The 13,019-nt window shown below is 33.9% G+C and overlaps 1 protein-coding gene across 1 annotated transcript in view; it reads left to right on the forward strand.

The window, feature by feature from the left end:
• IFT80 (intraflagellar transport 80) overlaps positions 1-13,019 on the forward strand; it is a 123,271-nt gene that overhangs the window by 93,730 nt on the left and 16,522 nt on the right. Inside the window, exons 13-18 of the mRNA XM_076004253.1 lie at positions 2,493-2,557; positions 6,005-6,140; positions 6,551-6,698; positions 7,850-8,021; positions 9,187-9,276; positions 9,382-9,554. Of these exons, the coding sequence (XP_075860368.1) occupies positions 2,493-2,557; positions 6,005-6,140; positions 6,551-6,698; positions 7,850-8,021; positions 9,187-9,276; positions 9,382-9,554 (784 nt within the window). The remainder of the gene's footprint in view (positions 1-2,492; positions 2,558-6,004; positions 6,141-6,550; positions 6,699-7,849; positions 8,022-9,186; positions 9,277-9,381; positions 9,555-13,019) is intronic.

A 13,019-nucleotide genomic window follows, 5' to 3' on the forward strand; every position in this document is an offset into this window, starting at 1 on the left:
AAGGTATACCATCTAGGTTTGTATAAGTGTGCTCTTTGTTCACACAATGACAAATTGCCTAATGACACATTTCTCAGAACATATACCCATTGTTAAGCAAGGGATAACTGTATGTGTGTTTCCAACTGAATATACCTTATTATGAACTTTCTTTCTTTTTTTGAGACAGTGTCTCACTCTGTTGCCCTGGCTAGAGTGCTATGGCATCAGCCTAGCTCACAGCAACCTCAAACTCCTGGGCTCAAGCAATCCTTCTGCCTCAGCCTCCTGAGTAGCTGGGACTAAAGGCATGCACCACCATGCCCGGCTGATTTTTTCTATATATTTTTAGTTGGCCAATTAATTTCTTTCTATTTTTAGTAGAGACAGGATCTTGCTCTTGCTCAGGCTGGTTTCCAACTCTTGACCTTGAGTGATCCTCCTGCCTCGGCCTCCCAGAGTGCTAGGATTACAGGTGTGAGCCACTACACCCAGCCTATGAACTTTCTATAGTTAATTGATATCTAGAACATATTTCATTATTTTTAATCCTTGGATAATCTATAAAATTTTAGAGCAAGAAAGAATTATGAGCAATAATTCAGACTAGCCATTTCTTGGCTCATCTTTTACTTTCATTTTAGCTATTATAGAGAGCAGTGACCAAGGAATTGTATATTTCTCTTTTATTTTGCATTTTCATATGCATTTAGTGAGTCAGTCAGTTCCACTGGAGTTGTATTCATCATCTCTAAATTCCATAGGTAACTTTTACCTCCAATAACTGATTGCAGTATATCTGCCATTTCATACCGTAGGTGACTCTGTGGCCACCGAGGAATCAAAAGTTCTTCATCCCCTGCCCTTTCATCCTTTCCTTTCTCGAACCATGTTTCATTGAGTCAGGGTCATTCTAATGAACCCCACATTTCCTTATACCAACTATTCCATTTCCATTTCAACTGGGTATACTCAATTCATTTCTGACACTACCTGGAATTAGCACAGACCCCAAAGCTTAAGGGCAGAATTTTCCATGAGATTGTCTTCTCTTCAGATGTCAGCTGTGAGTCCCAGAGGGCCCCCAGGCCACCTTCTTTTCTGACGAACTGACTACAAATTCAGGGATTCCCGTGACTCACTCAAGTTTGATAATTTGATGAAATGACTAACAGAACACAGGAAAGCTATACTTATTATTACAGTTTTATTATAAAGGGTACACATGGTTTGAGGCCTGGGAAGGAACACAGAACTTCTGTGCCTTCTCCTCTCTGGACATCAGTGTGTCCTTCCACCACATCAGTGTGTTCACCAACCAGAACGCTCCACTGAGCTTTCGCATCCAGAGTTTTTATGGCATTTTATTACATAGGCATCATTGATTAGATCATTGGCCACACTACTGAACTCAATCTCCAGCCTGATTCCCATCTACAAAGGTCAGGAATCTGAAAGGTCCAACCTTCTAATCACATGCTTGGTCTTTCTGATGATCATCTCCTATCCTGAAGCTATCTAGGGGCCCAAGAGTCTCCTCATTAGCATAATAAAGATACACCTATCACTCAGGAAATTCTAAGGGTTTTGAAGCTGCCTGCAAAGAACCCAGTACAAAGACCAGACAAATTATTTATTATATTACAGTAGTATATTCACAACAGAAAGTTCAACAGCACATAACATAACACATTACCTGGCATTATAGTAGGCCCTCAATACAGTTTTCCTTTGTAGAATATGATTGTTGGGGCTCAGAAACTGATACTCCGAAATATGATGCTTTCACATGTTGAACTGAAGAAGCCTCAAGGTCTCTCTACAAAGTCTCACTACTGACCTCCACTATCTCTCAATCCTGTTTCTCCCAAAGAATAGAATGAAGTTGTTCTCTGAAGATCTCTTATCTACCTAAAGTTTGGACCCACCAAACAAGAAAACAATCATCTCTGGTCCCTTCCCTGAATTTTCACTAACTGAACTTATATTTCAGGAAGAAAGACTGAAGTCCATCACGATACACCTGGGCAGACTTTTGTCACAAACTATTGTCTACTCTTCAGGCCCAAAAGACTTTGTCCCAGGCCATTGCATGTCCTCTATGCACGTTAATAAATCTGTATGCCTTTTTTCCTATTAATCTGCCTTTTGTCAACTGATTTTCAATAAACCTTCAGAGGACAATTGGTCTAAATCAAAGTTGTCAGAATTATAAATTACATTGATATATGGACTTAAACATTGTTGAGCCATGGAGCATGATGCCATACCATTAATAACAATTTTATTAGGGAATTTATTTTAGGAAGAAATGTTTAGTTCTGCTGTTTTCATAAGCAATGTGACTCCATTAATAAATAGGAATTTGATGCTGCTGGTCTTCTGTGCTGATAGATAATCTGTAGTCCAGAGAATTAAATAATTTCTCATGAGAATTATGATAATTCACTGAAATTTACCAATAAAAATTCTAATTTAACACATTAATTAATACTTTCCTTTTGTTTGTCAAGTAATCTTCCTCTTTGAGGCATCAACTGGAAAACCATTAGGTGATGGGAAGTTTCTTTCTCATAAGGTAATGAACATTAACTATTTCTAATGTCAATAGCCACTATTTATTCACTTCCTTTTTTAAATTGATATTTTCATTTTAAGGAGGAAGTCATAAAAATTAGTTTTATAGTGCATTCTACATAGAGTGATTTGCCTAAAAATTGTCACAAGACTAAGCACTGGTAGGTAACTTGTGTAACAGGAAGCTATGCATGCAAATTAATTACATAAAAGGATCTGACTTATACATCTGTTGACTAAGCTCTTCACTGCTTTTCAGTGACATTTTATTTTGATTAAACTTTTACCACCTATCAGTAAATAAAAATGTATTTATGTTTCTAAACATCTTGCAGTTTTCTCATTGACCTGTCCTTAGCCATCATTTTCTTTAGGTTTTAAGACTATAGTTAAACTTAAAAAAAATTATTCTCTATAGAAGCACAAAAAGACCCTGAATTGTGAATTGATTATTTTTATTAAAAAAAAACAAAGGAGCACATTGTATTGAGTCATTCTTCTAAATTGGTAATATGTTAGGGTCTAAAGATGCTTTTAACTTATTGCTTAATATAATACTTCTAGTGAAGTATTACTCTAAATTGTCTTTTCTTCTTTTTGTAATTATTAGTTTTAAATTTAAATAACAAATATATTCATATGGTTCAGAAATCAAAAACATTAAAAGTATACAGTAAAAAAGTCTTCCACATCTGTAACTTGTTGATACAATTCCTCTCCACCAAATAAGTAACCACTTTTATTAATCTCTTATATATTCTTCAGAGTTTTTAGTGTATGTACAAACAAATCTGATGCATATTCTTTCCTCTTCTTTTACAAAAATGTAACACACAGTTCTGTACCTTGCTTTTTTCATACAACATTTTATTTCTGGAAATCTTTCCATATCTGTACATAAAGTACTTTCCCAACCCTTTCTCCCTTCACTGTATAGTATAACATTTTATAAATGTATCAGAATTTATTTAATCTTTGCCCAGATGGTGAACATTTAAGTTGTTTCTTGTCTTTTGCTATTACAATATTGCCAACATGAATTACTTTGCATATAAATCTTCCTGCACATGTGCTAATGTAACTGTGGGATTCATTCTTGAAATGTTGTTGCTGGGTCAAAGAATATCAGCATTTTTGATTTTAATAAGTATTTTCAAGTTATCTTCCAAAGAGATTGTATCAGTTCACCTTCCCACTAATAATATATGAGGTGCCCTTTTCCCTACAACCTCTCCATTATAGTTATTTTAAACATGACTATGTAAGCAGAATTTTTCCTCTTTAGTATGATTAAGCATACTAAAGGAGTAAATTTCTCAGCTTTTCAAGATATGGTCAGTCATTTTTTAGTAGGATTGAAATGAGTCATTTAATAAGGTTAAATAAACATTTATTTTAATGTAATAACTCTAGAATACTTTTCCTAAATGTAAGAATTTCCAAAAGATAAGAAATCTATAATTTTCTGATTATATGAATGGAAGTAACTTATTCCGTATCTCATACTTCACTCAATTACACAGTACATTTTTATATAATATAAAGAATAAATATAATACCAAGGATTTTAAAATTTTACATTTTATATAATATAAAGAATATAATACCAAGGATTTTAAAATTTTACATTCTATAAAATAATAGAAAAATCACTGTCTATGTTTGAAAATAATCTATTTTATTTATATATGAAGAAACTAAGACCCAAGGCCTTCCCAAATAATAACAGAGCCCAAACTAGAATTCAAGTCTATTTATTATTTATTTATTTATTTTTAGAGACGAGGTCTTGCTCTGTCATCCAGGCTTAAGTGCATTGGCATGGTCATAGCTCTCTGCAACCTCAAATGTCTGGGCTCAGGCAACCCTGCCTCCTCAGCCTCCTGAGTACCTGAGGCTACAGACGTGTGCTACTGTGCAGAGCTAATTTTTTTATATTTTGTAGAGACAGAGTCTCTGTGTTGCTCAGGCTGGTCTCAAACTCCTGGCTTCAAGCAGTCCTCCCATCTAAGCCTCCCAAAGTGCTGGGATTACTGGTGTGAGCCACTGTGCCCAGCCCAAGTCTGTGTATTATTAAATGAATATTAATTAGTTTAGGGCAAGGGAGAAGTTTCTAATAAACACAAAACTGCTTTTGTATTCTACTACAAAGAGTGACCCAGGAGGAATAAATCAGAAGTGGAGATAGTAGAACTGGACAAGAAGAAAATGGGGAAGCCCTGCTGAAGGGCTACTTCCTTTGTGTACCTAGGCATTATTCTCATTATTATCTGCCTTTGATTTTACATGTCTTAGGAGAATTATATCTGTTTTACAGATATGAGTATTTAAAAAAATACTAGGTTTTGATATGGCAATGATAAGCAATTCTTTGTGTTAATGAAAGGTTTCCATTTTGAAAATACCTGAAGTTATATTTCATGCATACCATGATATACATGAAACAAAATTTTTTTCTTCTTTAAAATATAAATTTTAAGGAAGTATTCCAGAGAAGAGCTAAATTTTCAAAAATGTATGTTGAACAGGTATATATGACTGATTCATCAATCTGGATAAAGGCATATGTGTGTTTTATTTTAATAGGTGTTCTTTATGGTACACTTAGATAAAATGCCTTGATGTGATCATTATTCTTGTTGAATTTATAATTCCTAGCAAAGTTTTCAGACATAGAAGGCAGTAAATAAACCCTTCTTGAAATGAATTGAAATGAATCCATATGAAACCATTTCCTAGTTATAAAAAAACTCATCTCACTAACTAGAGTATAATAGAAAGCAGTGATCTTGGAGTCAGAAGTCTGGATTGTAAGTTTTAGATATGCTTGATACAATCTTTTTCTGAGCAGAATCACTTAATGACTATGGGTCTCATTTTTCTGATTTGCAAAGTATACTAATACCTACATCACAAGTTTGTTTCCTATTTCACAGGAAATGAATATGAAAGTATCTGTAAAATTTAGGGCTCTGAACACACAATATATTTCCACATATTTCAAGAATTTATTTTTACAAATCTTTAAAATATAGGTATTAGGCAATCTATTTAGAATAAATTTTAGTATGAGGAACTTACTAATCAAAATAGACCTCTCGTGTGATACTCAGACTTGCCTCACCCTTTTACCCTGTATATTAAAGATAGAACACAAGGACAGATGAGAATGTTTCTTAGCTTACAGAGTATCAAAATGTACATTATTTTATTGTATTTTAAGGAGCTTTGCCTTGGATTTCAGGCAGAGTATCCACATTTTAGTGCAGCTTTTGAATTATTATTATGTTGGCAGTTTAAAATTATTTAACAGGGACATTTATCATTATAAGAAGGTGAATGATATTAATTAATATTAAAAAGAAATATCATTATAATTAAGTAATTTGAGTGATCGTATGTTAAGCACTAAAACTAACCCAGAATTTACATTTTTAAAAAATTTTAGAATGAAATCTTGGAAATTGCTCTGGATCAAAAAGGACTTACCAATGATAGAAAAGTTGCTTTCATTGATAAAAATAGAGATCTCTATATCACCTCAGTGAAACGATTTGGGAAGGAAGAACAAATTATCAAACTCGGTAAAATAATTTTGACACATTTTACATTTTAATTATTGTCAATTTTCTTAGATCTGCTCTTTCATATATTAAATAATTTACTTGCTTGAAGGAATCTGTGGAAATGCTTTGGTCTCACAACATTTCTTAGCTGCTTAATTCCACTTTAATAGCAAGTCGTTAGCTGCTGCAGCTAAGTTGGCATTGAAAGAAAGACTGGCAAATTAAAATATAATGGTTTGAGGTAGAGCATTCAAATATTTCCAAAAATTCTTATGTGATTTTTTGCATGTGTTTTCACCACAATGCAATGAGGAAATAAAGTCACACCTATCAGAAAATAGATAGAATCTTGTCAACTGCTTTTAAAGTATAGTTTTTAAACTTTTATTTTGAAACTAATAGCACATTAACATTCTTTTTAAATTAAGGAACAATGGTGCATACTTTGGCGTGGAGTGATACATGCAATATTCTTTGTGGACTTCAAGATACTCGATTTACAGTGTGGTATTACCCCAACACGGTTTATGTAGACAGAGACATTTTGACTAAAACATTATATGAAAGGGATGCAAGGTAACATTTTACTGCATATAATTTTGTATTGTGGTAAATAAAACTCTTAATACAGTGTCATGTTTTTCCCTTTGTTTTCAGTCCTCTAAGGTATCTTTCACTTTAATCAGATTCAGCTAAATAAATTGGTCAGCTAAAGCTAGCTTAATGAGAATTAAGTGAGGAAATCCATTGAAAGTATTTATAAAATGTGAACTTTTTATTTGTCCTTTAATGCATATAGTTTTCAAGCTTAGTGTGTAATATTAGCTCAGGTTGTTTTTTCAATGCAATTGAGTGATTTTGATATGGGCACTCTTAAGATTTTTCAGGATGTACAACCCTGTGATAATAATCCAACTCTTTACTCTGTCACAGATTATCATTGGCTTTAAGACTTTCAAGAATATATGTGTCTCTAGAATTGAGTTTTCTGGTTGATATTAAAAGTAGAAAAAAAAACAAGGTTACTGAAAAATTTTTTTAATTTGTATGCTTCAGTAAACCAAACACATTTATAATATATTCTTAAATTCTCCTAAAAAGAAATTGCAAGATCTCTTACACTTAAGAAAATATTAATAGGAATACAAAGACTCTAAACCTTAGCTTAGCCTTCAAATCTGGTTTGAGTTCATTTTTAATATTCAAGTTCACAACCCTAGCAAAACCATAGAGGCATCAAAATAAAACAGCATATTTTAAAAGTATTTAAAGTAATGAAAAGGAGTTAGTATATTTAAAGTTTACTTCTCTTTTATTGTGACAAATTAATCTTGGAGTTCGGCTTGATTTTTTTCCCTTTCATGTGCCCTCATCTTAATTTTTATCAGTTTACTCTTTAATACTTTTAAAAGCTAAAGCTGTTATTTAATCATTTTCATGATGTATCTTAAGGCTCGGGGAAAAAAGGTCAATTCAAATGCTTTTAGGAATTGCTCTCAAATATGTAATAACTTTTTCCAACTGTATATTTTTCCTCAAGTGTATATAGCAAGTTTGTATCACATGTTTATTTGAATATATACATTCTCCATGGATTTAACTTTTTTGGGGATACATTTTGGAGATTGGAGACTATATATGTCAGGAATCCAATCCCCAGATTTAATATATATGAAAAGTTTTGTTCAGAATATAACTCTAAATTCCATTTTGCTTTTATTCAACAGTGAATTCAGTAAAAATCCCCATATTGTGAGTTTTGCTGGAAACCAGGTAACTATAAGAAGAGCTGATGGCTCCCTGGTTCACATAAGCATATCACCGTATCCTGCTATTCTCCATGAGTATGTAAGCAGTTCGAAATGGGAAGATGCTGTAAGACTTTGTCGCTTTGTTAAGGTAAGTTACATTTCGTTTTCATAGTTGTGTATAATGTATTAGTTACTTTTGTGAAAGATGAGTAATGACAATAGCTAAGGGCTGGAAAAATTGTGAATAGGACCATGTCTTTTGCAAATGAAGATATGAGCAATATAGATGGATACATGTTGCCATGTGAGTTATTCTCTGAAGAAGCTATAATTTAGATCAGTAGTTTGTCCATACTAGTACATATAAAAATCTTCTTTGAAACTTTTTTGAAAGTCAGGTTCCCAAGTTCTACCTCCACAGAGATTCTAATTCATTAGATCTGGGTTGAGGCCTCAGATAATTCTTTTGTACAGCTAAAATTAATCTCTGCTTTAGATCAGCCTTTCCCTTTGGTTGAATCTAGTATTTCCAAACATTTTTGACCATAGGCCTCTTTTATTGAACATAAGTTAAAATCCCTCAGAATATACATTTGTGAAATGACTTTTAGATGTTTTTTCTTACAAGTCATGAGTGGCAATTTGCCATAATAACATTATCTCAGAACCTCTGGTTCTCTGTAAATTACGTTCTTTGACACCTTGTCAAAAAGACTGGAAGGTTTATAACCCTGAGTTATTTTAAATTCAGAAATAGATCCTTGATAACTAGAAATAAAAATTTTCAGAAAATTTTTTCCAAAAAGAAATTCACTATGTCTTATTAATATATTTTAAGAGCTGAATAGAAAAATAAGCACCACATGTACTCACCAGCAAATTGGTATTAACTGATCAACACCTAAATGGACATATAGGAATAACATTTATTGGGCATTGGGCAGATAGGAGTGGGGAGGAGGGGATGGGTACATACATACATAATGTGTGCAATGCACACCATCTAAGAGATGGACATGCTTGAAGCTCTGACTCCCGGGGGGAAAGGGGGAGAAAGGCAACACATGTAACCTAAACATGTGTACCCCCATAATATGCTGAAATAAAAAAAATTAAAAAAATATATACTTTAATAAAATAGCCATCATGAAATTTCCACATTATTAATTTATTAAATTATTAGGTTTTTCATGCTTAGTTATTTTTTATTTTTTTAATTAAAATATAATTTTCTTGTGAGCATTTAAATCACTGTTTATTTTAAGACAGTTTAGCCATGTAGTTGAGATAATTGTTCTTACATTTCACTTTAGGAGCAAACCTTGTGGGCTTGCCTAGCTGCTATGGCAGTTGCTAATCGAGATATGACAACTGCGGAAATAGCCTATGCAGCAATTGGTGAAGTAAGTAAATAATGTTTACTTATGTGTATGCATGTGAGTTTTTTAAACCATAATTTGTTATATTTCTGTTATTATCTACTGTAATATTTTTCTTTTCTTTTTTAGATTGATAAGGTTCAATACATCAGTTCTATAAAAAATCTTCCATCTAAAGAATCAAAAATGGCCCACATACTAATGTTTAGTGGGAACATACAGGAAGCTGAAATTGTACTTCTTCAGGCTGGCCTTGTTTATCAAGCAATCCAGATCAATATTAATCTGTACAACTGGGAAAGGTAATAAAAATGCTTTTTAACAACTCCAAAATCTAGTTGACCTTAATGTATTCTTCCATCTATCACTTAGCAAATTACATTTTCCCCTGTACTTAATAGTTTCCTAACACTACAGAAGAATTAATTCATATTTATATTTGTGAGTAATTTGCAATTAAAGATTTATGCCTTCTCTGAACTTGTGACTGACTAGAAGTTGGGTATGAAGAAGAAAAGAGAGTCTAGGATGTCTCCCAAATTTCTGGTTTCAGTTATTGGAGAGATGGTGGTACCATTAGTGGATTTGGTAGGGAAGATAGTAAGTTGCATTTTAGCCAAGTTGAATTTGTGAAGGGATATGTGATAATAATTGATTAAATGGACTTCGAGCTCATGAGAAAGATTTGAGCTGGAGCTGAAGATTTAGGAGTCATTAGAAAACGAACAGTAGTTGAAGCCAAAGAATTGGATGCAATTGCCTGGGGAATGTGTGGAGTAAAAAGACATCACCTACATTTATGGGATGGATGAAAGAAGAGAAAGACACCAAACGTTATCCCATAAAGCAGTCAGACAGGCAGAGAAGAGCCAAGAGAGATTTGTGGTGCTAAGGAAGAAAGAGGAAAGCATTTATAAGGAGTGATCAGCAGCAACCATTACCCTTACATTAGGCTTTAGAACAGATTGCTTTTCAAGACAGAGTGGCATGCTGCTCTTCTCCATCACATATTAGGTTCCTCCTATTCATTCTCTCAAGTATATGTCTCTCAGTGAATATTAATAAAATTATATTGCTTATATATTCCTAAAGTTACTATGTTATGAAATTGGCATACTTTTCTAGGTTCAAAATTTCTTTCACGATCTTTGTTTCTCTCTGGACTCAAAAAACGACCCATATATCAGTCAACTAACAACCTTTACTTAAAACTCCCTTAGATTAGAACTTTTGTAGATATTCTACATCTATCTTTCTCTTGAATAGAAGTAACAAAAATGACAGATGATTAAGTCTGTGATCGACTACTACAGTCTCTTTATAATTTATGCATAATAATCTATTCGTATAATTATTCAGCCACTTTGTTTCTGTCCTTTAAGCAAATTCATTGTCATTGTTTAGCTGTACAAAGGATCATGAAAAATGGTTTTTGTTCTACAAAAATGAATAGGCCCTTATCCTTGTCCTGAATTTATTCATAATTCATAAAGTTTGAGGTAATTAGTTTGGAAAGAGAGTGTGAATAATATTTTTAAAAATCTATATTAAATAACTGATAGAAAATTTTATATACCATTACCAAGCTAATAGAGTTCTATGAGAAATCAGGAAAAATAGCATCTGTAACATTCTTTCAACCAATGTTTCTGAACACTATACAATTTAACAAAAAAAAATTTTTTTAGAGACAAGGTCTTGCTCTGTCACCCAGGCTGAAGTGCAGTGGCATGATCATAGCTCACCGTAACCTTGAACTCCTAGGTTCAAGTGGTCCTCCTACCTTAGCCTCCCAAGTACCAAGGACTATAGTTGCACACCAGCTCTTCAGTCTAATTTTTTATTAAAAAAAATTTTTTTGTAGATACAGGGTCTTGCTATGTTGCCCAGGTTGGTCTCAAACTCTTGGCCTCAAGTGATCTGCCAGCCTGCCAAAGTGCTGGGATTGCAGGTGTGAACCACTGCACCCAGCCCCTCCAAATTTTTTAATGGTCCTTATCTTAAAGAATATACAACCTCATTAGGAATTCCCTTTTATTGTCATTAATAATAGTAAAGCCCTCACTTATTGAGTGCTTATGATGTGCCAGGAATTAGTTGTGCTAAACACTTTCTATATATTGTTTCATTAGGTTATCTCTACAACTCTAGGAGATTAGTTATTACTGTCCCCATTTTACAAATGAGGAAATTGAGGCTCACTTATAAGTAAGTGGAAAATCTAGAACTTAAACTCTAGTCTTCTGATATCAAAGAGAAGCTCAATTTATCACCAAGCAATTAAATATGTACTGCTGGTATCATTGCTTATGTTGTTTTATTGGATTGCTGTTTATCTCTTTAATTATTTGTCTTTGTGGAGATTTATGTAATTTTTCCCCTTTTAGATTATATACTTCTTGAAGAAAAGAAACATTTTATATTGTTTATATATAGTATATGTTTAATATTCATGTTCTTAATCTCTATGCAATACTCTTTTTTTTTTTTTTTTTTTTTTTTTTTTTTTTGAGACAGAGTTTCGCTTTGTTGTCCAGGCTAGAGTGAGTGCCGTGGCGTCAGCCTAGCTCACAGCAACCTCAAACTCCTGGGCTCAAGCGATCCTCCTGCCTCAGCCTCCCGAGTAGCTGGGACTACAGGCATGTGCCACCATGCCCGGCTAATTTTTTATATATATATCAGTTGGCCAATTAATTTCTTTCTATTTATAGTAGAGACGGGGTCTCACTCTTGCTCAGGCTGGTTTTGAACTCCTGACCTTGAGCAATCCGCCCGCCTCGGCCTCCCAAGAGCTAGGATTACAGGCGTGAGCCACAGCGCCCGGCCTCTATGCAATACTCTTGATCATTTTGCAGCACTCCTCCTCTTCAAATATTTATTGGGTATAGATATATGCAGTGAATGCATAGGTATTATAGCAGGAAGATGAGGAAATTTGCCTCTGATGACCTATAATATAACCCTCTGAACATTTCTTGTACCTCCTTGACCTAAGGTGAACTTACCTCTTCCCAAAGAACACTGCTTCTCTAGCAGCCCTTTCAAATGGAATCAATTTATTCTAACTCTACATTCCTTAGGATCTAGATGTGAATGGAGTTGGTGTCCTTTTTGCCCCCTTCTTCTTTACTTTCCTATCTTAAAAAATCTGCAATCCTTTGAGGCTTATGTCATGTAGCCATACCTATTCTTCTCTGCTGAGGCTTCAGACTTTCCCTACTATCCCTGTATCCTGCTCCCTGCACACTCCTTCTTTCCCACTTCCAATTCTCAGCAGGTGACCCTACCGTAGGATTATTAGATCTCAGGGAGAAGGAAAACAAGAGAGGGAAAGAAGATGTAATGCGGAAAGAGAATACATCCTAGGTGCTCCTCCATTCCTCCTGTCTACCTGGCACCTCCTTTTCTTGTGCTTCTTGCTTTTATCTAACTATAAGCCATGGGTTGGTCAAGTGGTAGTAGACTTCTGAGTCTACCTGATAAAATGATAAAGCTCCAGGAGCATTGTTCCAGGATTCTGATTACTGTTTATATACTTAACACTCCATATATGTATCTCTCTTCTAGCCCTCTGTTTTGCCATATTTCCTTTCAGAATCCAATTATCCAACTGTCCACTCAATATTTCCATCAGATATCTCACGTTTGAGTTCAAATTTATATTTATTACCTCATAAACCTGGCCGTCTTCCAGTATGATCTGTCTCTTACTGTCCTTTCAGTTGCACAAAGCTGGAAATTAAGGAGCTATTTTGACGTTTTCCTCT

The sequence above is a fragment of the Microcebus murinus genome, chromosome 1 (genome assembly GCF_040939455.1).
Source record: "Microcebus murinus isolate Inina chromosome 1, M.murinus_Inina_mat1.0, whole genome shotgun sequence".
Taxonomy (NCBI): Eukaryota; Metazoa; Chordata; class Mammalia; order Primates; family Cheirogaleidae; genus Microcebus; species Microcebus murinus.